Source organism: Symphalangus syndactylus, chromosome 8 (assembly GCF_028878055.3).
Source record: "Symphalangus syndactylus isolate Jambi chromosome 8, NHGRI_mSymSyn1-v2.1_pri, whole genome shotgun sequence".
Taxonomy (NCBI): Eukaryota; Metazoa; Chordata; class Mammalia; order Primates; family Hylobatidae; genus Symphalangus; species Symphalangus syndactylus.
In genome coordinates, this window is record NC_072430.2 from 75,359,213 (window position 1) to 75,385,475 (window position 26,263).

A 26,263-nucleotide genomic window follows, 5' to 3' on the forward strand; every position below is an offset into this window, starting at 1 on the left:
ATGCCCAGCTAATTTTTGTTATTTTTAGTACAGATGGGGTTTCACCCTGTTGGCCAGGCTGGTCTTGAACTCCTGACCTTGTGATCCACCCGCCTTGGCCTCCCGAAGTGCTAGGATTACAGGCATTAGCTACCACGCCTGGTTTAAAATATTCTTTTTTCTATGTAAACCCAAATTACCTTTATAATTAGAAAATATAAAAATATTTTAAAATCACTAAATATACAAATTCTATATAATACTTATGAGTAGAGGATCCACTCTAGGGAATAAAAGATGGTATAATAAGCAACACTAGAATGCTGGATTCTGGACCCAAATACCCAAGGGTAAATGTCCAGAGAAGGGTTGCTTAAAAGACCCCTAATTGTCGGACTGGGTAAGGCAGATGATTATGGATGCTGATTAAGGTGGAGCAAAGAACCAGGAAGTAGAAAGAAATTATTAGAAAAGGAAAAGGGTAACAGGAGAATGTGGGAAACAAATAGCCCATGCTAGAATGCTGAATTCCAGTTATCTAGAAACTTCCTATTCATCAACTATGGCAGGCACTTGCTACACTGTTGTTTGACATTATGGCTGCTCTCTCTTTCCATTTGGTGACTGTGTTTCTGACGCGCCAGGATCGTTTCATTTATAGTACTTGTTAATCATCAGACAGCAAACACAGATGGTACCAGTCAGGTCTGCCCAGCCTTGCTGCTGAAGCTGGAGTCAGCTCCTAGGAAAGCTCGTGCACCCTCTGCTGGTCATCTCTACACCAGGACAAGAGGATCTGTGTCCAAAGGAGGATTCACCTTTGTATTCTCCAGCTAATTTCAGTGAAGACTTTGGGAACCATTTCCTCAAACTGCCACCTCGAACAGACAATTCCAGACTAAAACAATGCCTTCCTTTTATGCCAAAGAGAAACATCCTAAAAACTAAAGTGCTGTGAGAAAATTTTCCATCAAGAGCATTTTAAGTTCAACAATTTCACCTTATTACTTAATAATTAAAGGTGTCCAGATGGCTGCAACACTTAATATGGCTATAAAGCTCCATTAGCGTTTACTCTGGTTGAAAATCTGAGAACTACTCTAACAGATCATATTTGTACAGATTTTATAACTTACAAAAGCTCTCACATTCATTTTCACACCTGATCTTCAACTATCCTGTAAGTGAGGGACAAGGTTGGGAAAAGCATTTCTGTTATCACTGTTGTACAGATGCATGAGCTGAGGCTTGAGCACTTGGTCACACAGCCACAAGAGCCCACTCTCCGAACAGGCTCCTGACTCCAAATTCTATGTTCTACTTAGTACGCTATTCCATCCGAGCTGCTGATCCATCAGAAGTTTTCTAAAGAGTTGGCATGAATTTTAGCAGAGGTAAAAGACCGGAAATACATGTTTCCATAATACATCCCACTTTTGCTTCAAATGTCATCTAAATTTTAGATGCTGAACCCTACATCTGAGGGGTTTGTATTGCAGGCAGTGCTTTTCCCAAAAAGAACATCAGCTGAACAAGGGAAGTGGATATCTTAGTAAGAAATCTACTGAAAACCAAATAAAGTTAACTTAGAATTTCTATGTGTGGCATGTCTATGCCCATAAAAAGTAGATCCTGTCAGGCTTTGTAGCTTTCACTAAGTCAATGCTATATATGAAGCATGAAACTGGGTTGGGGATTCTCAAGTTCTGGTCCTGCTTTCCCTTGAATCTTTATAATCTCGATGATTTTCCCCATGAGAACAAAGTATTATGGATACTGTTTTGTTGGAGTGCCAAGCTAAAAATCAGTACGCTGAAGAAGAGAGATGCAGTGAAATTTAGCCATAATCCCCAAAACTAAAGAACAAAAGTAGTAATAATAAATAGATTCAAACAATTATATAAGGTTTGCTTTGTGCTAGGCACTACTCCAAGTCATACACATGCACACACACACAAATTCATTTAGTCCTCCCAAGAATCTTCACTAACAGATAAAGAAATTGAAGCACAGAGAAGTTAAGTAGTTCTAGTTACTTAAGGTAACCAGGGTTACAGATAGTAAGCAGTGAGATCTGAACCCAGGCAGGCCGGTACATGAGTTCATCTTCTTAATCACTAAGTTGTGCTATCCCTATAGAGTGGTGTCTACCATATTCCTGTTGCATTTTTAAACTTTTAATTTCAGATTTACAAAAATGTTACAGATAGTACAGAGTTTCCATGTATCTGATATAGTTTCCCCCACTATTAAATCTTACATTATTATGGTATATTTATTATAATTAACAACTCAATAGTAATACATTATTATAAACTTAAGTCCATACTTTATTCAATTTCCTTAATTTTTACCTAATGTCCTTTTTCTGTTCCGGGATCCCTTATTACATGAGATCATGTCATCATGTCTTTTTTTTTTTTTTTTTCTGAGACAGTCTCACTCTGTCGTCCAGGCTGGAGTGCAGTGGCACAATCTCAGCTCACTGCAAGCTCTGCCTCCTGGGTTCACACCTTTCTCCTGCCTCAGCCTCCCGAGTAGCTGGGACTACAGGCGCCCACCACTACACCCTGCTAACTTTTTGTATTTTTAGTAGAGACGGGGTTTCACCATGTTAGCCAGGATGGTCTCAATCTCCTGACCTCATGATCCGCCCGCGTCAGCCTCCCAAAGTGCTGGGATCACAGGTGTGAGCCACCATACCCGGCCATGTCATCATGTCTTCTTAGGCTCCTATTTATTCTGACAGTATCTCAGATTTTCCTTGTTTATGAAGACCTTGACAGTTTTGAGGTATACTGGTCAGGGTTTAACAGGTTTCTCCCCACTGTTAAGGTATACGCCTCTTTTACATAGTGTACTCTTTGGAAGGAAATCACTATGCAGAGCCCACATTTAAGAAGTGGGCAGTTAGGCTCTACCTCCTTAAGGGCAGAATATCTACACAAAATATTTGGAATTCTTTTGCACAGACGATTTGTCTCTTCTCTCCCATTCATTTATTTATTCAATCCTTTATTTATATCAGTACAGACCAGGGATATTTATGTTATACTTCATGTTATAACTAAATACTAACTTAGTTATTTTGCTGCTCAAATTATTTTGAGCTTTGGCCGTTAAGAGCTCTTTCAGGCCAGGAATGGTGGCTTATGCCTATAATCCCAACACTTTGGGAGGCTGAAGCTGGAGGATCACCTAAGCTCAGGAGTTCAAGACCAGTCTGGGCAACATGGCGAAACTCCATCTCTACCAAAAATACAAAAAATTAGCCAGGCACAGTAGCATGTGCCTGTGGCCCCAGCTACTTGGGAGGCTGAGGTGGGAAGACTGCTTGACCCTGGGAGGTGGAGGCTGCAGTGAGCCGAGATCATGCCACCATACTCCAGCCCGGGTGACTATACTCCAGTATGAGTATAGTCACGCAGCGTGACAGAGTGAGACCCTGTCTCAAAAAAAAAAAAAAAAATCCTCTTTCAGTTGGCTCCTATATTCCTTTTGACATAGTTCCATCACTGTGTTTTTGTTTTTAGCACTTCCTTACTTTCTGGCACTCATTTTGTGGATTCCTTGATCTAGTCCTAGAAACAGCCATTTCTCCAAAGAATCTTTGTTCCTTTTATTAGAGAATGGTCTGGGCACCAGGTGTGTTCCTTGCTACTAGATTGTCCTTGCTTCTCAGTCCTCTCAAGGGACAAAGCAAGGAAATATAGGTGTGCATAATAAACCAAGTATATACATATATCTATATATATAATGTGTTTCTATATGCATTCATCTGTATCTATATTAAACTAGAGTTCATACTAATAGCTCCACCTCTAATCCATCACCACACAGATCACTCCAGCCTTCCCTTCTTTCTTGTCTATAGCCTTCTACTCCAACAGTAAGAAACCTGGTTCCTATCATCACCATCCAGTTATTAATTGTTCGATTCTAGTACACTTGTATAGTGGTTTCAGAATTATTACCCCATACTGCCACAGGAAACTTTATCAACTGCAGTATAGTGCTTATGTACAGTTCCCATTGCCTTTATTCTTACAGTCTCATTTCCAAAGTTACTCAGGTCAACACCTTTTCTCTGACCTCTTTCAGTGAGGTTATTGCATACATTTGTAATACAGTTAGATTATTTTGTCACTCTGCATTCCATCCTGGAATCCCCACACTCCTGATATTAAAAATTTTGAATGTTAAATTCCACTCTGTGCTGTATATAACACATGCATGGTGTCATGTACCCACCATTATAGTCTCAGACAAAATAGTTCCACCACCCTAAAAAAATTCCATGTGACTCATTTAAACCTCTCCCTTCCCCAAACTCCCTGTTTCTGTTACATTTTCTAAACAGAGAATGTACTGTATATCATTGCTTCTCATCCTTTCCCCTTATAACATGTTCACATTTATAAATATGTGATCTCACTTCAATCCTGAGTGTTTCCACCAAGCAGATGATTGAGTAAAACTTAGAGAAAGAAAGTGTTGGCTGGGCACGGTGGCTCACACCTGTAATCTCAACACTTTGGGAGGCCAAGGTGGGCAGATCACTTGAGCTCTGGAGTTCAAGACCAGCCTGGGCAATGTGGTGAAACCCTGTCTCTACAAAAAAATATAAAAATTTTATTAAATAAACAACAAAAGAAAGCGGCTTGGTCAAGATCTCAGGGAGTGATGGTGCTGGCACTAGAACTTGTAGCTTTTGACTCCTGGTATGATGCTCTTCCTGCTAGACTATTCTTTTGTCTTTTCAGTAGAGAGTGGCATGGTTATACAGAGAGACAAGAAGAAGAAAAAGAAGAAGAGGCAGACATGGTGGTAAGTGATTATTGAAAGCATATATTAAAAGAAGCTTTTAAACTAAAAGTATAACAAAGTGGAATTTTAGTTCTGCAAATTAGGTGAACTTGATACTCCAAAATCCTTGCTGCTATCAACCACCCCTAAATGGCTGGATTAATATGTTTTAAAAAGAAATCTTGTTAAACATACCCCTGAGCCAGCAAGAAAGAGAAATCCTCAGAGACCAAAAGCTAGCAAAAGTCCAGAGCTGAATGAGCACTAAGGTTAGCAGCCACCCAAAGCCTACAATGTATAAAAAACAAAATGTGTCACAAAAATTGATCTAAATAAACCCAAGTTTGGTTTAACAATAGAAAGTATATCAATGTAATTTGCCACATTACCGGATTAAAATAAAAAATTGGATAATGACCTCAGCAGATACAGAAAAGGCATCTGATAAAATTCAACATTCACTCATGATTAAAAATCAAAACTTTTAGTGACTGTGAAATGGAAGACAATTTCATTAACTTGATAAAGGGTAGCTGCCAAAAACTTACAATGTCATCCTTAATGGTGAAATATTAGAAGTATTCCCTTTATAGACATGAATAAGACAGGATGTCCATTATCAATGGTTCTACTCAACACTGCAATGGAGGTCTTGGCCAGGACAGTAAGAAAGGAAAGAGAAATAAAAAGTAAAAGGTGGAGGAGGAAGTAACAAACTGTCACAATTTCCTAAGGATATGATTATCTACACAGAAAAAATCCCCTAAACCCTACAAATGACAATTATTACTATTAAATGGAAAGTTTGGCAAGATTGCCAAATAAAAGATCAATATACAAATAGACAATTATATTTTCATATACTAGCAAACATATAGTTAGAAAACCTAATTTTAAAATATACTATTTAGCAAGGCACAGTGGCACCACTTGTAGTCCCAGCTACTCAGGAGGCTGAGGCAGGAAGATGACTTGAGCCTAGGAGTTTGAGGCTGTAATGCAAGATGATCACACATGTGAATAGCCATTGCACTCCAGCCTGGGCAGCACAGTGAGACCCTACTTCTAAAAAAAAATACATACACACATCCATACACACACACACACATACACACGCACACACACATCATTTATAACAATGACCAAAAATATAATATACTTAGGAAGTTGTAAACTATGCAACTCCTTTAAAGAAAAAATTATAAAACTTCACTGAGCCACTAATGAAGATCTAACTAAATAAATGGACAGCTACATAGTAACTGTTGAATACAATGGGTTTAAACTTCATGGGCCACTTATATGAGGATTTTTTTAACCAAACTCAGATTGAAAATACAGTATTTGGGGGATGTGAAATCTGCATATAAGGAGGGCCAACTTTTCATATACTTGGGTTCCACAGGGTCAACTGAAAGACTTGAGGATGTGTGGATTTTGGTATATGCGGGCATCCTGGAACCAATCTCCCTCGTATACTGAGGAAAGACTCTATAGTCTTCGTAGACAGGATTATTTGATATGGTAAAGATGTCAGTTCTCTTCAAACTGATATACAGATTTAATGCCATCCCAATCAAAATTTCAATAAGGTTTTTGGGAAGCCCAAGCTGATTTTAAAAGGTATATGAAAGTGTCAATGACAAAAAAGAAATAAGACACTCCTAAAGAAGAGGAGTAAGATGGAACACTTCCCCTACCAGCTCTCAAGCCTTAGGATAAAACTGCAGTAAATAAGTGGTCACTTATCACCCTGGGGACAGAAAAATAAGATAATGGAACAGAAAACAGAGCATAGAAATAGACTCGACCAGATAGGTAACTTGATCTACAACAGAACTAGCACTGTGGATCTGTGAAGAAATGAAGGGACTATTCAATAAGTGGGTCTGGAACAAGTGATTATTCATATATGAAAAATAATAATAATGAAAGGATCTCTAATTTATACCATACCCTCAAATCAATTTCATCGCTGACTGAAGACTTAAGTGGGAAAGTTAAAACTTTAAAACCTAGAAAAAGAATAAGAGGATATCTTTATGATCTCAAGTTAAGCAATTCTTAAATGAGTCAAATTATAACCATAAAAGGAAATACTGATTACTTTTACCACATTTAATGTGAGCTTTTTTTTATATAGTATCAAATAAGCCACAAATTGGGAGAAGACATTTGTAACACATATTATGATGAAGGATCGTTATGGAGAAACATGCAGAAACATTCTAAACTCAAGAAGAAAAAGACACACAATCTAATAGAAAATGGGCAAAAGTCAGGCCGGGCACAGTGGCTCAAGCCTGTAATCCCAGCACTTTGGGAGGCCAACGCGGGCGGATCACGAGGTCAGGAGATCGAGACCATCCTGGCTAACACAGTGAAACCCCATCTTTACTAAAAACACAAAAAATTAGCTGGGTGTGTTGGCGGGCACCTGTAGTCCCAGCTACTCGGGAGGCTGAGGCAGGAGAATGGTGTGAACCCGGGAGGCGGAGCTTGCAGTGAGCCGAGATCGCATCACAGCACTCCAGCCTGGGGGACAGAGCAAGACTCCGTCTCAAAACAAAAAAAAAAAAAAAGAAAATGGGCAAAAGTCATGATCAGGCTTTGCACAAGAATGAAAACAGGAATGCCTAGTGACATTAAAAATAGATGCTAAACTGTATTTATAATATGGAAAATGCATAAAAATCATAATATAATAGAGTCTTATATTCACTACATTGGCAAAAACTTAAGTCTGACAATACAAATGCAGGCAAGGATGTAAAGTAATGGGAAGTCAGCCAATAGGATATAAATTACTATAACGACATATAGAGTCAACATGGTATCATCTAAAAAAGCTGAAGGTGCATGATATGGTTTGGTTGTGTCCTCAACCAATCACATCTTGAATTGTAGTTCCCATAATCTCCACATGTCGTGGGAGGGACCCAGTGGGAGGTAATTGAATTATGGGGGGTGGTTATCCTCATGCTGATCTCATGATAGTGAGTTCTCATGAGATCTGAGGGTTTATAAGGGGCTTCTCCCCTGCTTCACTCTGCACTTCTCCTTGCTGCTGCCATGTGAAGAAGGACGTGTTTGCTTCCCCTTCTGCCATAAGTTTCCTGAAGCCTCTTGAGCCATGTGGAACTGTGAGACAATTAAACCTCTTCACTTTATAAATTACCCAGTCTCAGGTATGTCTTTATTAGTAGCGTGGGAACAGACTAATATAGTAAATTGGTACCAGGAATGGGGTGCTGCTATAAAGATACCCAAAAACGTGGAAGCAACTTTGGAACTGTGTAACAGGCAGAGGTTGGAACTGTTTGGAAGGCTCAAAAGACAGGAAAATGTGAGAAAGTTTGGAACTTCCTAGAGACTTGGAAGGCTCAGAAGACAGGAAGATGTGGGAAAGTTTGGAACTTCCTAGAGACTTGGAGGGCTCAGAAGACAGGAAGATGTGGGAAAGTTTGGAACTTCCTAGAGATCTGTTAAATGGTTTTGACCAAAATATTGATAGTGATATGGACAATAGAGCCCCCCACCTGAGGTCGTCTCAGATGGAGATGAGGAACTTGTTGGAACTGGACTAAAAGTCGTTCTTGATATGCAAAGATACTGGAGGCATTTTGTCCCTGCCCTAGAGATCTGTGGAACTTTGAAGTTGAGAGCGATGATTTAGGGTATCTAGAGAAAGAAATTTCTAAGCATCAAAGTGCTCAAGAGGAAGCAGAGAATAAAAGTTTGAAAAATGTGCAGCCTGATAATGCAGTAGAAATGAAAAACCCATGTTCTGGGGAGAAATTCAAGCCAGCTGCAGAAATTTGCATAAGTAACAAGGAGCCAAATGCTAATCACCAAGACAATAGGGAAAATGTCTCCAAGGCATGTCAGAGAACTCTGAGGCAGCCCCTCCCATCACAGACCCAGAGGCCTAGGAGGGAAAAGTGGTTTCCTGGGCTGGGTGCAGGGCCCTCCTACTGTGTGCAGCCTCAGGACTTGGTGCCCTGCACCCCAGCTGCTCCAGCTGTGGCTAAAAGGGGCCAAGGTACAGCGCAGGCCATGAATTCAGAGGGGGCAAGCCCCAGCCTTGGCAGCTTCCACATGGTATTGGGCCTGTGGGTACACAGAAGTCAAGAATTGAGTTTGGGGAACCTCTGCCTAGATTTCAGAAGATGTATAGAAATGCCTGGATGTGCACGCAGAAGTTTGCTGCATGGGTGGAGCCCTCATGGAGAACCTCTGCTATGGCAATGTGAAAGGGAAATGTGGGATTGGAGCCCCCACACAGAGTCCCTACTGGGACACTGCCTAGTGGAGATGTGAGAAGAGGGCCTCCGTCCTCCAGACCCCAGAATGGTAGATCCATCAACAGCTTGCACCGTGTGCCTGGAAAAGCCTCAGACACTCAACACCAGCCCATGAAAGCAACCAGGACAGGGGCTGCACCCTGCAAAGCCACAGGTGTGGAGCTGCCCAAGGCCATAGGAGCCCACCTCTTGTATCAGCATGCCCTGGATATGAGACATGGAGTCAAAGGAGATCATTTTGGAACTTTAAGGTTTAATGACTGCTCTATTGGATTTCAGACTTGCGTAGGGCCTGTAGCCCCTTTGTTTTGGCCAATTTCTCCCACTTGGAATGGGTGTATTTACCCAATGCCTGTACCCCCATTGTATCTAGGAAATAAATAACTTGCTTTTGATTTTACAGGCTCATAGGCAGAAGGGACTTGCCTTGTCTCAGATGAGACTTTGGACTTAGATTTTTGAGTTAATGCTGGAATAAGACTTTGGGGGACAGTTGGAAGGACATGATTATGTTCTGAAATGTGAGGACATGAGCTCTGGGAGGGGCCAGGGGCAGAATGATATGGTTTGGCTGTGTCCCCACCCAAATCTCATCTTGAATTGTAGTTCCCATAATCTCTACATGTTGTGGGAGGGAGCCAGTGGGAGGTAATTGAATCATGGGGGTGGTTACCCTCATGCTGTTCTCATGATAGTGAATGTGTTCTCATGAGATCTGATGGTTTTTAAGGGGCTTTTCCTCCACTTTGCTCTGCACTTCTCCTTGCTGCTGCCATGTGAAGAAGGATGTGTTTGCTTCTCCTTCCACCAGGACTGTAAGTTTCCTGAGGCCTCCCCAGCCATGAGGAACTGTGAGTCAATTAAACCTCTTCCCTTTATAAATTACCCAGTCTCAGGTATGCCTTTATTAGCAGTGTGAGAACGGACTAATACAATGCATATACCATATAATTCAGTAATTAAGTACCTAGGTATATACTCTGGAGCAACTCTTTGTGGCAGCAGAATTATAACACAGTCCCCAAGATACTCACCCCCTCATCCTCTGAACAGTCCACCAGTGTGGATGGGACCTGTGAAAATGATGGACAGTCATCTCCTTCATAGGTTACTTTTATGTAAGACCTCATCTTAGCAGAAGAGGTCAGAGAGACAGTCTCCTATTTGCCTTGAAGAAGCAGACTGCCAGGTTGTGAAAAGGGCCATGAGGCAGGGAACAGTGGGCAACGTCTCAGAGCTGAGGGCTTCAGTCCTACAGCTGCTAGGAATGGAATTGTGTCAATATCCAGTGAGGGTAGAACAGGACTGTGAGTCATAGATGAGACCACAGCCCAGGTTGACACCATAATTTCAGCCTGGTGAGATCCTGAGCAGACAATTAGGTTATGCTGTTTTAGGACTTCTACAGGACTTTGAGGTAATGAATGGGTGTTAACTTAAGCTACTAAAACTGTGGTAATTTGTTATACAGCAAAAGAAAACTAACGCATTCTTTAAAATGCGTGCCAGGAGACAGGGATAAGAATGTCTATAACAGCCCTTTCCTAGAAATAAAAAACCCGAAAGAGGCCAGGTGCGGTGGCTCACGCCTGTAATCCCAGCACTTTGGAAGGCTGACGCAGGCGGATCATGAAGTCAGTCAGGTGTTCGAGACCAGCCTAGCCAACATAGTGAAACCTCATCTCTACTAAAAATACAAAAATTAGCCGGGCATGATGGCGGGTGCCTGTAATCCCGGCTACTCAGGAGGCTGAGGCAGGAGAATCGCTTGAACCTAGGAGGCAGAGGTTGCAGTGAGCTGAGATTGTGCCACTGCACTCCAGCCTGGGCAACAGAGTAAGACTCCGTTTCAAAAAATACAAAAACAAAACAAAAAACCTGAAAGAAACAAAAAGCCTAGCTAGTAGAAAGGGGATAAATTAATTGTAAAAAATTTATACAAGGAAATACTACACAGTAGTAAACATGAATGAATTACAGGTACATCGTAAAATGTAATGTTGAGAAAAATATAGACAAGCTATAGAAAAGTACACATATATAATATGAATGATGTTCAAAAACATTTAAAACAATTTTTTATTTATCTAAAGAGGAAAGAGGGATCTCAGAACCAGCAGGGCACATAAGAAATGTCAAAGTTTTAGGTAATATTCTGTTTATTTTTAAGTTGATGCTAAGTATATGGGTGTTCATTTTATAATTGTTATTTGTATATTATGCTATGTCATCTGTAACATAGCATAAAAGGATTGATACTTTTGAATAAATATTGTTTAAAATAAGAGGGTGAGTCTGCAAGCTTTACTATCAACGCTTTAAACCTAAATCTTTCTGAAAACTTCGTATATGCATTAATATACCGTGTGTTCAGACACGCATCATTAAAATATAGAGAGGAAAGAAAACATAAGAACCAAACTTGTGGTCAAAAGTTTCAATAACTTCAAAATAATTTTCCAAAAGTAACTTGCACCTGGACTACTACAATCACCTGCTAAGTGGTCTCTTACATTTCACTCTTGTTCTTGATGCTGCAGCCAAGTATCTGTTTAAGAAGAATGTCAGATCACTCCAATGGTTTTCCATCACATTTCCACAGTTCCACATGGTCTGATCCCTACCTACTTCTGGGATCTGATTTTATTCACTTTTCCCACATGCCCTAGCCACATAACAAATCCTAACATTCCTTAGCACTAATGTATAACGCTGATGTGCACCTTTAATAAAATCCAGGCATTGTTTCTTTGGCATCACATCATGTTTCCAATTTGTTTTGAGGAGTTTGGGAATATTTATTGTGGTTCTGTTTTATTAGGATTTCACTTGATTCTTTTCTTTTCCTCATCCTTAATATCCACTATATCAGAAGTCCTGTCAACTCTACTTCCCAAATATATCTTGAATCTTCTTCACTTCTTTCCATCTCTCCTGTTACCACTCTAGTTCAAAACACTATAATCTCTTACCTGGACGAATGCAATAGCCACCTGTCTCCTTACAATTATTCTTGCCTTCCACAATGTATTTTCCACTCTACAGCCATAATGACCTTTTTATAACACAACATAGATCATATCACTCCCCTCTTCAAAGCCTCCTATCATAACAGAATAAAATCCAAAATTCCTTACCATTGCCTACAAAGCTTAACATGTCTTGGTCCCATCCGACTGCTCCAAGTTTACCTCCCTCCTGCACGCTAAAGAGCCACACTGGCCTTCTGAGAGTTTTTGACTTCTTATTATAAGCCTTAGGAATCCTGAACTCAAGCATCCCTTTGCCTGGGCTACTACTCTGGACTGTTGCAGATCAGCTCCTCCTCATCATTTAGGGCTCAGCTTACATGTATTCTCTTTAGAGGGGCCTTCCCTGACCACTCTGGCTAAAGCCACCCTCCAGCACATCACCCTGTTTTATTTTCTTCACAGCACTTATTGCTACCTGGAAATCTTATTTTTTCATCTATCTATTTATTGTCTATCTCCTCCCACCTGTAGGGACCCTGTCTATCCTGTTTACTGCTATATCCTATGCCAAAATTTTCCCCTGCACATTATGGATGAAAAACAAAAGCATGTTGGATAAATGACTTCCTATAGCTTGGTTAAAATTTGTCTCTGAATAAATATTCAAGTTTAATAACCTGAGTATTTTATACATTTATTCAGTTATACTATGTTTCTTTAAACAAAGTATATGAACAAAAAGCATTTTATTAACTTTTGAATTAATATTTCTTCTTTCTTGTCTTTAAAATATCATGGCTAGGATGGTTAAGTATTCTGTAAACATAACACAGACAAAGAATAGAAAAAAAAGAAGAATATTTGCTCTATGCCCAAAACTAAGAGAAATCATTTTCCAATCATAAAACTGTATCTATTTATGCCATTTTACCTTCAACAAATGGAAAATATCTACTTTATAGGTAGAAGTCTTAAGGATTTAAGTTTTTGTGAACGTTATTAATATTCTGACTTCCTACTGATTTAAAGAATAAGTGGAGACTAAATCTGCATCTAAGCTAAAAGTAGCTGCTATTGCCAAGTATTGTGGTATATGCCTGTAATCCCACTATACATCCCAGCTATTCAAGAGGCTGAGACGGTATGATCGCTTGAGCCCAGGAGTTCAGCACCAGCCTTTGAGATTTCTTCTCAAGCAAATAAAATAAAGTAAAAAAAAAAAAAGTACTTAGCTGCTGCTAATAGATTCTATACAAACATATTGTTTTTTTATAGCCCATTCATTTATTCAACATACATATGCATTAACCACATTTTAGGTAGTGTAAAGCAGGGAGAATTTTATTACTACTCAGTTTCTGCCCAGGTTAGTTGGGAAGACAGACAAATGACAATTCTAATATAGTGCCACAACAATGTACACAGTAACATGGAAGCACAGAAAAGGCTACTAACCAAGCTGGAGGAGTTAGGGGAAGGGTCTCAGTGGAGCTGTGATACCTGGGATGAGTCTTGAGATCAACTGATAAGAGGAGAGGAAAGGAAGCTTCAGATAAAGAACATCTCAAATATAAAGGCACATTGGCTTGAGAAAGTCAGCAAACATATCAGAACCACAAAAGCAAACATGAGGGATGGTCAAAGAGATGAGGCTGAAAATGTGGACAAGATAATGAAAATGTGGAAAGATAATGAAGTGCCTGGTATTCTACCCAAAGAGATTCAGATTTTGTACTATAAGGTAACTTAGGCGAACCCCTAGGGATTTTGTACACATATCTTCAAGGCTATGAGATTTCTGTAGGAGAAATCTTTCATTTTCAATTTGATAAAAATCTTTTTAAAAAAAGAATATTAACAAAAGGACACTCTGGATCATCTGAATGAGCAGTTTTTAATTGAGTGCTGTCACAAGATTTGAATTCACACATGTGTGTTTAGGAGTGTATTGCTAAACAAGTGGTGCTGTTTGTCATTGGTACATGTTAATGAGAATGAAATGGAGACTACTGTATGTAAATGATGTTGTTTGTCAAGTGAAGGACAAATGAAGCCATTACATATTGAACAAAGGAAGGTTTTGTGGTGATTTAAATAAAGAAAAGAGGTGAAGGCATCAAGTAATCTCTCAACACAAGGGCAAAATGGACAGACCTTTCTGTAAGGAAGGTATGCCACAGAGGACATTCATGATTAGAGCTTTAGGTCCAGCTAAAGTCTCATTGCTCACAGTCATTTGGATTTATTGGTTTTATAGCTTTGTTTCATTTAACTTGTAGATGTTTGGGTGTTATCAGTGTATAAAAGATACAACACATACACAAAAAAAATTAAAAAGACAAAAAACAAGAAAGAGACAACATGAGGAGTTTATACCTAGTTTTATCTTTGCATATATGTGACATACTAAAAGAGTTTTAAATTAACAATGGAGGATCCTGGGTATCTTATTTGGGTATAAGAAATACTGCTCAGCCAGGCATGGTGGCTCACGCCTGTAATCCCAGCACTTTGGGAGGCAGAGGCGGGCGGATCACCTGAGGTCAGGAGTTTGAGACCAGCCTGACCAATATGATGAAACCCCATCTCTACTAAAAATACAAAAATTAGACGTGTGTGGTGGCATACACCTGTAATCCCAGCTACATGGGAGGCTGAGACAGGAGAATCACTTGAACCCAGGAAGCACAGGTTGCAGTGAGCTGAGATCACACCATTGCACTTCAGCCTGGGCAACAAGAGCAAAAAAACTCCATCTCAAAAACAAAAAACTAAAAAAAGAAATTCTGCTATGGGCTGGGAGCGGTAGCTCATGCCGATAATCCCAGCACTTTGGGAGGCCAAGGTGGGCAGATCATCTGAGGTCAGGAGTTCACAACCAGCCTGGCCAACATGGCGAAACCCCATCTCTACTAAAAATATTAAAATTAGCCAGGGGTGGTGGTGCGCACCTGTAATCCTGGCAACTGGGGAGGCTGAGGCAGGAGAATCACTTGAACCTAGGAGGTGAGGCTGCAGTGAGCCGAGATCGCCCCACTGCACTCCAGCCTGGGCGACAGAGCAAGATTCCATTTCAAAAACAAAAAGCAAAAAAAAAAAATGGGAGCCTGTCTAGGGGCTAAGGGAGGGATAGCATCAGGAGAAATACCTAATGTAGGTGACGGGTTGATGGGTGCTGCAAATCACCATGGCACATGTATACCTATGTAACAAAACTGCACATTCTACACATGTACCCCAGAACTTACAGTATAATAAAAATAAATAAATAAATAAGAAATTCTGCCATGGGTGTTCGGAGCCGCTGAAAGAATGCAACAGGCAAGTGACAGCTTGTGCTTTAGGAAAATCACTCTGGCAGCAGTATGGGAGAGGGATGGAATTAAAAGTACCCAAGTGATAGATTGCAGCAGGAGGCAGACAAATCCTAGGCAGATGGGGGTGGGTCCCCAGTGAAACCTGATCTTCAAGCTGAAGACAGTTTAAAGTCTAGCTACATGTCCTGGATAAATCTATGGACCAGATCGAGAACCTCTCTTCCCATTTGGCACACTTTCCTCTGATTGATCCCCACCCTTCACCTATTTGACATATACCCACCCTTCTCTAATTTGTCTTTTCACACTGTTGTGCCCACCTTTGAGTGGTGCCTTTGTTTTAGCCTCTTTTGCATACTCACAAACCAATCAGCATGCACTTCCCCATTCTGAGCCCATAAAAGCCCTGGACCCAGCCATGCCAGAAGAGAAGCCACCCTACTTTGGGTGGGGGACCACCCTTGCATCCCCCCTTGGCTGAGAATAAAAGGAGTTAGCCAGCCTGCTTTAGGCAGACAGTAAGGGAAGGGTCCCTGAAGAACCTGCGACCTGCCCTATAAGTGCTTACACCAGATGTTTTGTGCAGATAAAGGAATTTGCAAAGGGGGCTTGCCTAAACATGCCCACAATAGAAAATTCCATTCCCTAACACATGTGCAGTAAGGGAAATAACCAATATGGAGTAGCTCAGACTAAGGGCCCACAAGCACACTGGAAGGATGGGGTGGAGCCTCCAGAAATTTGCACCTTAAGCCCAGGTATTCAACTGTAAAGGGGGCAACCAGCAACCTGCTTTCAGGACCCCTTTCTTTACTGAGAGCTTTCCTTTCACTAAATAAATTCTACTCCACTCACTCTCTGGGGTCCACACACCTAATTCTTCCTTATTGTGAGACAAAAACTCAGACCTAGCTGAGCTAAGAGCAAAAATCCTGCATCAAGAGCTGTTTTGTTGCTCAATAAAACTCTTCTCTGTCCTCCTCACTCTCCGATTGTTAGTGTAATCTCATTCTTGGACACAGGACAAGAGCTCAGGATGCCACCAAACATGGGTAGGAAGAAGACAGTAACACGGTAGCTCTCTGTCCCACCACCAGCGCCTGGTAGCCACCCTATGCAACAAGAAGCAGGGCAGGGGGCCAGGCCAGCCCCAGAGCCATGGGCCGGAGTGGGGTAACAGGACTGATAGGGCTGTTAACATGCCCCTGTTCGTCAGGCGGCAGACGGAAGGTCTAAAAGAGCTGTTAGCACACTTTAGCACCCACCTCTGGGGCTTCTGGGTTGCCTGACTCATTTGGTTACCACCACCTTCCCCTAGTCTGGACTCCAGAGTCCACTGTGGGAGTCACTTGTGACATGCCTGGTCCAGCCGCAAGCGGTGCACGGAGCCAGCTCCTGTGTCGGCACTTGGAGCAACCAGCTGGATACCACACAATGCTGCACTCGCCAGCTCAGACACCCTCTCCTGCCAGGAGCTGAGACCACAGTCAGGTGGCCACAGGATCCACACCTGCGTGCAAGCCAGGAGTGGCCCAGTGGGCCAGTTGTGCAGGGCACCTCCTGTGGCAAGCCCAGCCCAAGCAAGGCCCGGGTAGGTCTCCGGCTGCGGAGGTCTCCAGTGGCAAAGCAACGTCAAAAAAAAAAAAAAAAAAAAAAAAAAAAAAAAAAAAATCCTGTGTCACAAGTAAGGCAGAAATTAGGAGGCTACTTAATAATGTGATAAAAAATGGTGAGGCCCTAAATTACTTAGGTGAAATGAAGATGAGATGGATAAGACAATCTAAAGGACTTGGTTGGGGGCAAGGAACAACAAGGCATCCAGGATGACTCTCCCTTGGTGATGACTTGGTGGTGAAATAAAGGCCACAGGAAAGAAGACAAACAAGTGGCGGCAAAGAGGAAGGAGAAATGAGAGAGTTGATGAATTCAATTCAGAAATGATTTGAATTTCATTTAAGCCAAAGAAAACCCAGTTATCTTTTCTGGGTTCCAGTTTTCTCAGTGACAGCTGCATTCATGAATTACCAAATTAACTATTGTAGCACTCTCTAAAAATATACAAAGCATACAAAGCACTCTACCGTATGCTGTAAATAAGTCATGAAAAATCAGCAAAAGCTCGAGCCCGAAGGAAATTCAGCAGGGTTAAAAAGAGATATGGCCGATTTTTACTAAACTTAAACTGTGACCCAACACACTCACCCAGTACTGTAAGTACTCACCTAATGTCAACAACAGATTTTTGGAAACTGACTGTAAGCAAAATGACATATACCAAAACCATTTTTATCATAGGCCAATTGATGTAAACAAAAGTTAAGTTCCTATAACATATTTCTGGTCACAAAAACTTCACCAAACTCCTAAATACAAACCAAAACACTTCTAATATTAAACATTGAAATAAATGGGAGCTATACATACATTTAAGGAAGATTAATAAAAACAAGTAAGATAGTTATTTACCTAATTATTCCAGTTCAGGGTCGAGGGTGGCTGAAGCCTATCCCCTCAGCTCAGGGTGCAAGGTGGGAACCAACCCTTGGACACGACGACATTCCATCGCAGGGAGCACTCACACTCAGACAGGAAACACAGACAGGGCCAATTCACCCAGCCTGCACTGAGATGTGGGAGGCAGTACCCTGGGGTGCCTGGTGAAAACCCATGCAGACGTGGGGAGAAGGGGCAAGGTCCACACAAACAGTAGCCCCGGTAGGAAATTATTATTTTTTCTCATCAAGTTATACAAAATGACACTGAACGAAAAAATGCGATTCGAGGACCTGCTGTACTGTACTTTTTGCCCTGCCAGTCAGGTACGATCTTTCTTTGAGCACCTGTGAACAAGAGGTAGCATGCCCAAGTCCACGTGGGAGATACATGGCCCCACCCTTAAGGCACTTAGAGCAAGGCGGTGGGACACATGTGGTGCATGCTTGCTGAAAGTTTAGTGTGCTGGGAACTTTGAACATACAGGCAGGGCTAGTTAACAAAGTATATATTTTACTTAGAGACATCGACGAGGAATATCTTAGGCCGTCCAGGAAGAACGTAAGCATTTCATATTTTATTGCCTATAAAGAAAAAAAGAATGGCGGCGATACGAAAGAAAATGAAGCAATTATCGCAAAACCAGCCAATGTCCCCGCAGGCCACCCAAGGACGGGCCTCCGGGAAAGAGTAACTCAATCCCAGTTTGGAGGGTGAAACTAAGAGTGAATGGAAAGCCAGCATCTTCCTAATACAAAAGCACCGTTTACCGTCCCCCTCAGCCAACGTGCGGCTGAAGAGAAAGCCGCGGGGCGTACCTTCAGCACGGGACGCTGCTTTGGAGGGCTCGCCCTCGACACAGCGCCCCTCCTGGCACCTGGCCAGAACCTCCCAGGGCGAAGGTCAGGGGCCGAGAAGCTTGTGAGTACCGGGGCACTGAGGGAGGGATCCGTAAGTGCAGGGCGCACACACGGAGCGGAGACCCGAAGGCGGCAGCGCCGCGCCCCCAGGGCTCTGCCCAGCTCGCCACTCGCAGCACAGAGAGGCGCGCCGGCGAGACAGCGCAGCCTCCGCGGGCCGAGGCGGGGCCGGGCAAGCCCTGGCTCCGTGCCGCCTGACGGGAATTGTAGTTCCTGGGAGAAGCCGGGCTGCCTCACGAGGCACTGGGAACTACATTTCCCGGTGAGAGAGCGGCTCCGGCCGGCCCCGCGGTACCGGAGCGTCGCACTGTCAGCGGCCAGAAAGCCTGGGAGGGGCAGATCGAAAAGGGAGTGCTTCTTCCCTTCTCTCCGTGCTCTGGCGGTGCAAGCGGCTCTGCTTTCCCTCGCCCCGCCGTCGGGTGCTCCCTGCCCGCCTCCCCGTGTCAGCTTTTCCTGGGCCCCGCCGGGAAAGTCTGGGCCTCGAAATTCGGAGGCAGCGGCGGCTGCCCAGCACGGGAGTGTAGGGCGCGCCACTCAGTGGCCCAGCCTACCCAAGGCCAGGCCCGCGCCTCCATGGGCCCGACCCAGAAGCCCAACGTGTGCCGCCGGCTGAGTCGCCGGGCGCTGGGCTGCTTCTCGCGCGACGCAGGCGTGGTGCAGAGGACCAACCTGGACATCCTGCGGGCGCTGGTGTGCCAGGTGACCGCCCGCCGGCCGGGGCGGGACGGAGGGCCGCGGGCGCCTGGCGGCCGAGCCTCCTGCGGGGATGCGGTTTTAACGCGCTAGGGCCTCCCTTTATAGGGTCACATGTGATGGGGAGGAGGATACAAGCCCGGAATCTAGGAGATTAGTCAACAGGTGGTAATAGGGCCACCAGATGCTTTTAGTTTTACGCTTCTTATGTCTTACCTGGAAACAATTATTCTAAAAGTTGGTCACCTCATTAAGCCAAAACATGAGGGCAGACTGGAGGAAGGATGCAAAAAGTTTTTAAATAATATAGGTGAAATTATGTTGCTTTGAAAATTTTAAATCCAACTTAAAATTGGTGCACAGTGGAAGCCTAAGAGTTCTTTCCTGAACGGAAATTCTTTATGTCTTTTAGGAAAGTACTAAATTTAAGAATGTTTGGACAACTCATTCCAGGTCACCTATAGCCTATGAGAGAGGAAGAATATATTTTGACAATTATCGGCGCTGTGTCAGCAGGTAATTTTTTATTGATAATTTTGCTGTAATTCACCTCACTGTTGATCTTAACTATAATTTGTATAGAACCACATGCCTACATTAGTGCCTAGTGAAACAATGAAAAAAGGGGTCCAAAATAAGACTAGGCAGTAAAAAATGCATGTAATTTTAAAATCTTGTTAAATCTAAAGTTGCAGGTGTCATTTTTGTAAATACCAACTTAAAGCAAAACTATAGTGCAGGCAAAACCACAGATTGTTCAGAGTACTGTTTAGTATTTAATCTACTTACACCACAGTCAAGAAATCCAGTTGCCAACCAAATAATTAGATGCTGCTTTGGAGAATTGATGGATTGTGTTTTGGAAGTACTTGCCTTTTTTTTTTTCTTAGAGAATTTTTTTCAAACAAAAGCCTAGTATTTAGAGATCCAAAATGTTTAACAGTCAACCTCATCCACAACTGTCCAACATGAGGGGGGAAGGAAAGCCACAATGCATCCCCATATACTCATTACCCAGATTCAAAAACTATCAAGATTTGCCACATTTGCTTTATCTAACCCACTTTTCCTTTTGCATTACCTCTTTATTTATTTATTTATTTATTTTTTTTTGAGACGGAGTCTGGCTCTGTCGCCCAGGCTGGAGTGTAGTGGCGCAATCTCGGCTCACTGCAAGCTCCGCCTCCCGGGTTCACGCCATTCTCCTGCCTCAGCCTCTCCGAGTAGCTGGGACTACAGGCGCCCGCCACCACGCCCGGCTAATTTTTTAGTATTTTTAGTGGAGACGGGGTTTCACCGTGGTCTCGATCTCCTGACCTCGTGATCCGCCCGCCTCAGCCTCCCGAAGTGCTGGGATTACAAGCGTGAGCCACCGCGTCCGGCCTGCATTACCTCTTTCAAAGCATATTCTAAACATACATCAGTTTGCATTTTTTAAAAAATGTGCATTTTTTATAGGCTTTATTAGGATATAATTCACATACCATATATTTAGCCATTTAAAGTGTACATTTCAATAATATTTAATACATTCACAGATACATGTAATCACTACCACAGTTAATTTTAGAGCATTTTCATCACCTCAAAATAGAACCGTGTACCTTTCAGCAGTCACCTCAGTACCACCATTACCCTCAGCCCTAAGCAACCACTAGTCTGTTTTCTGTCTGTAGATTCACCTATTCTGGACTTTTCATATAAATGGAATGGTATAATATGTGGTCTTTTGTGACTGGCTTTTTCACTTTGCGTGTTTTCAAGGTTCATCCATGTTGTCACATGCATCAGAATTCCTTTATAAAGTTGAATAATATTGCATTGTATCAATTACCACATCTTACTTATCCATTTATCAGTTGTTAGACATTGGTGTTTCTACCTTTTAGCTATTATAAATAATGCTGCTATAAACATTTCCATGTAAGTTTTTATGTGGGCATTTATTTTCAGTTCTTCTGGATTATACCTAGGAATGGAATTGGTAGGTCATAAGATTATATTGTAACTGTGTTTAATAGTTAGAAGAACTACCATACACTTTTCTAAAGTGGTAGTACCATTTTATGTTCCTTTCCCATAAGCAGTATATGAGAGTTCTGATTTTTCCACATTCTTGTCAACACTTGATGTGTGACTCACAGCATCTCACTGTGGTTTTGATTCCATTTTCCTGATGACTAGTGATGTCAGGCATCTTTTCTTGTGCATATTGGCCATTTGTATGTTATTCTTTGGAGAAATGTTTGGTTAGATATTTTGCCCATTTGTAATTTTTTTTTTTTTTTTACAAAAATCCTTACATATTTTAGATACAAGTCCCTTATCAGATATATGATTTACAAATACTTTCTCCCATTGTGTAGATTGTCTTTTTACTTTCCTGATGTTATTGTTTGAAACAGAGAGGTTAATTTTTTTTTTTTTTTTTTTTTTTGAGACAGAGTTTTACCCTTGTTGCCCAGGCTGGAGTGCAATGGTGTGATCTCAGCTCACTGCAATCTCCACCTCCCGGGTTCAGGTGATTCTCCTGCCTCAGCCTCCCGAATAGCTGGGACTACAGGCATGCGCCACCATGCCTGGCTAATTTTGTATTTTTGGTAGAGACGGGGTTTCTCCATGTTGGTCAGGCTGGTCTCAAACTCCCAGCCTCAGGTGATCCGGTCGCCTCGGCCTCCCAAAGTGCTGGGATTACAGGCATGAGCGACTGCGTCCAGCCACAGAGAGGTTAATTTTGATGAAGTCCAATTTATCTAAATTTTTTTCATTACTCATGCTTTTGGTGTCATATCTAAGAATCCATTGCAAAATTTGAGATCATGAAGATTTGCTCCTAGGTTTTTTTCTAAAGGGTTTATAGTTTTAGCTCATATTTAGGTGGTTGATCCACTTTGAGTTAATTTTAGTATAGGATAATAAGGTAGGTATCCAACTCCATTTTTTTTTTTAACATGCGGCTATACATTTGTCCTAGCACCATTTATTAGGAAGACTTTTCTTTCTTCATTGCAAGGCCTTGCCACCCTTGTCAAAAATCAATTGACCATAGACACTTTTGGATTTATTTCCAGACGTTCAAGTCTGTTCCACTGATCTGTATGTCTGTCCTTATGTCAATACCACATTGTCTTGATCACTGCTGCTGTGTTATTTCTTCTTTTAAGTGCTTGGTGGAATTAACTATTGAAAGCATCTGGGCTTGGCACTTTCTGTTTTGGTAGGTTGTTCATTATTGATTACATTTCTTTAATAGATACAGACTTATTCAAGTTATCTAATTCTCCTTGGGTAAATTTTGATAGATTTTGTCTTTCAAGGAATTCATCTAAATTATCCAAACTTGTGAGCCTAGACTTATTCATAGTATTTCTTTATTATTGTTTTAATGTCCATGAGATCGGTAGTGATAGCCACTCTTTAATTTCTCATATTAGTAATCAATTTTGTTGACCTTTTCAGAAAAACAGCTTTTGGTTTTGTTGATTTTCTCTATTGATTTTTGGTTTTCAATTTTACTACTTTTTGAGCTAATTTTTGTTATTTCTTTGCTTACTTTGGATTTAATTTGCTCTTTTACTAGTTTCCTAAGGTAGAAACTTAGATTACTGATTTGAAGTCTTCTTTTCTGCATATGCACTTACTGCTATACCTTTTCCTCTAAGCATTGTTTTTGTTGCATCCCACAAATGTTGATATGTTGCATATGCATTTTCATTTAGTTCAAAATATTTTTAAATTTCTCCTGAGACTTCTTTGACCCATGTGTTATTTAGATGTGTGTTGTTCACTCTCCAAATATATTGGGATTTTCCAGTTATCATTGTTTTACTAATTTGTGGTTTAATACCACTATGACCCAAGAGCATACTTTATATTAGTTCTAGTCTTTTAAATTTGTTAAGATCTCTTTTATGGCTCAGAATGTGGTCTACCTTGGTGAACGTTTCGTGTAAGCTTGAGAAGAATGTGTATTCTGCTGTCGTTGGATGAGATATTCTGTTTGATCCAGTTGACTGATGGTACCTTTCAGTTTAAGTATATGCATAATTACTAACTTTCTGCCAGCTGGATGTGTTAATTACTGATGGGTGTTGAAATCTCTATAATAGTGAGTGGATTTATCTAATTCTCCTTGCATTTCTATCCGTGTTTGCCACATTGAATTTTGATACATATTAAAGATTGTATACATATGAAAGATTGTTTTGATGTATATTAAAGATTGTTATGCCTTTTTGGAGAATTGACACCTTTTTCATTATCTTATGCCCACTTAATCCCTGGTAATTTTCCTTGCCAAATTCAACTTTGTCTGAAATTAGTATAGCTACTCCAGCTTTCTCTTGTTTAGTGTCTGCACATTGTATCTTTTGCCATTCCTTTACTTTTAATCTATCTGTGCCTTTTTTTTTTTCCCCCAAAGTCAAGGTCTGGTTGTGTCTCCCAGGCTGGAGTGCAGTGGCACAATCATAGCTCACTGTAACCCCAAACTCCTGGACTGAAGCAATCCGACCACCTCAGCCTCCCAAGTAGCTAGGACTATAGGCATGTGGCTATTTTTAAAACAATTTTTTTAGAGATAGGGGTCTCAGTCGTGCTGTGTTGCCCAGGCTGATCTCATACTCCTGACCTCAAGTAGTCCTCCCACCTCAGCCTCTGCTGAGGATTACAGACATGAGCCACCAGAACACTTTAGGTATTTATGTCTCTTTCTACTTGCTGTTATGCTCTCTGAAGAGAAATCCAAATTAATTCTTATTGTTCCCCTATATAGTTAGGTGCTTTTTTTTCATCTGGCTTCTTTCAAGATTTTCTCTTCACTTTTGATTTTCTGCAGTTTGAATATGCTTCCCAGATTTGGGGCTTGGTATCTGTCAGTTTTGGAAAATTCTCAGTCATTATTACTTCAAATATTTATTTTTCTCTCTTTTTCTTCCTTCTGGTATTCCCATTATGTGGATGTTATACCTTCTCCAATTTTCCCATAATACTTGAATATTCTGTTCTACTTTTTCTTTCTTTTTCCTGTTTTATTCCCCCAGCTTGGGAAGTTTCTGTTGACCTATATTCAAACTGACTGATTCTGTCCTTGGCTGCATCCAGTCTACTGATGACTGTTAAAGGCATTCTTTATTTCTCTTATGGTGTTTTTTGATTTCTAGTATTTCTTTTTTTCTTTTTTTTTTTTAGAATTTTTATATGTGTTTAATTTACCCATCTTTTCTTGCATGGTGTCCCCTTTCCCAGCCCTGATCCTGTTAATCAGCTATTTAATTAATTAGTTTAGAAATGAGGTCTTGTGACCGGATGCGGAGGCTTACACCTGTAATCTCACACTTTGGGAGGCCTAGGTGGGCAGATCACTTGAGGCTAGGAGTTCGAGACCAGCCTGGCCAACATGGTGAAACCCCATCTCTACTACAAGAACAAAAATTAGCTGGGCATGGTGGCACACACCCATAATCCCAGCTACTCCAGAGGCCAAGGCAGAAGAATTGCTTGAATCCGAGAGGTGGAGGTTGCAGTGAGTTGTGATTGCATGCCACTGAACTCCAGCCTGGGTAACAGAGCGAGACTCAAAAAAGAAAACCCTAAAAAACCCCGAACAAACAATAAAAAACAAGAAATGAGGCCTTGCTTTGTTGCCCAGGCTAGAGTGCGGTGGCTTTTCACAGGTATGATAATAGTGCACTGTAGCCCCAAACTCCTGCACTCCAGTGATCCTCCTCCCTCAGCCTCCTGAGTATAGCTGGAACTATAGTCATATACCATCGCACCTGGCTTAATCATAGTTATTTTAATTTCTGGTCTGCTAATTCTAAAATCTCTGCCATATCTGAATCCAGTTCTGATGTTTGTTTTGTTTCTTCAAACTTTTGTATTTTGGCTGTTTGCATGCCTTGTCATTTTTTTGGTTGAGGGCTATGTATGATATATTGGATAGGCCAGGCACAGTGGCTCACTCCCGTCATCCCAGCACTTTTGGAGGCCAACGTCTGAGGGTTGCTTGAGCCCAGGAGTTCGAGACCAGCCTAAGCAACATGGCAAAACCCTATCTCTACAAAAAATATCAACATTAGCTGGGCATGGTGGCACACACCTGTAGTCCCAGCTACCAGAGAGGATGAAGTGGGAAGATTGCTTGAGCCCAGGAAGTCAAGGCTGCACGAGCCGTCAGCATGCCACTGCACTCCAGCCTGAGCAACAGAGCGAGACCCTGTCTCAAAAAATTTTACAAATTTAAGATATATTGGATAAAAAGAATTGAAGTAAATAGAACTTTAGAGTGAGATTTTATGTTTATCTGAGTAGGAGTTTGGCTATGATTATTGTTTGTTGTAGCTGTAGGTATTGGAGGTTAAAATTTCCTCTAGTATGCTTATTTTTGTCTCCCCCATTGTTGGCTCCAGTGGCTTGTTCCTGGGCTTATGTTCCTGGAAAGCTGTAATTGTCAGTATCCACCTTTCTCTCCAGTTTTGGAGGCAGCAGTTTGCCCCGTGACCTGAATTCTCTGATGGATCTAAGAAGAATTATGGATTTTCAGATTGTTCAACGTTTTTCATGTTGTGAGGACAGACAGGGGTGGCACTTCCAGGCTGTTTTCATCTTGGACCAGAAACCAGAATTTAGAGAGAATAGTCAGCTTTTGGGATTTGTTCTAACCCCAAGAGGGTTCTGTCCTGCTATCTTTTTCTGGTTATTTCTGGCAAATTAGCCAGCCTACAATTTAGCCTGTATCTCCACTGAGTCTACCAATCTCCTCCCATTTGCCTTTCATC

At 41.5% G+C, this 26,263-nt stretch overlaps 2 protein-coding genes across 55 annotated transcripts in view; one reads left to right on the forward strand and one right to left on the reverse strand.

The window, feature by feature from the left end:
- Positions 1-19,590, reverse strand: part of METTL8 (methyltransferase 8, tRNA N3-cytidine) — a 181,979-nt gene extending 162,389 nt beyond the window's left edge. For 20 of the 43 annotated variants that reach the window (XR_010122153.1, XR_010122152.1, XR_010122148.1 and 17 more), the window contains exon 1: positions 19,461-19,560. Coding sequence is in view for 1 of the 43 variants with exons in the window: in XM_055289708.2 (XP_055145683.1) it covers positions 19,461-19,468 (8 nt within the window). In the remaining 42 variants the exon portion in view is untranslated. Of the gene's footprint in view, positions 1-17,844; positions 18,308-18,689; positions 18,918-19,460 lie in introns of those variants that run through there. The other 23 variants (XR_008659566.2, XR_010122145.1, XR_008659564.2 and 20 more) reach the window with 11 other exon arrangements.
- The window catches only part of DCAF17 (DDB1 and CUL4 associated factor 17), a 71,016-nt gene that overhangs the window by 530 nt on the left and 44,223 nt on the right, over positions 1-26,263 (forward strand). For 4 of the 12 annotated variants that reach the window (XR_008659562.2, XM_055289686.2, XM_055289688.2 and 1 more), the window contains exons 1-2: positions 18,454-19,053; positions 19,897-20,000. Coding sequence is in view for 10 of the 12 variants with exons in the window: in XM_055289686.2 (XP_055145661.1) it covers positions 18,601-19,053; positions 19,897-20,000 (557 nt within the window). In the remaining 2 variants the exon portion in view is untranslated. Of the gene's footprint in view, positions 1-4,489; positions 4,807-18,284; positions 19,491-19,553; positions 19,795-19,896; positions 20,001-26,263 lie in introns of those variants that run through there. The other 8 variants (XM_063644707.1, XM_055289690.2, XM_063644706.1 and 5 more) reach the window with 8 other exon arrangements.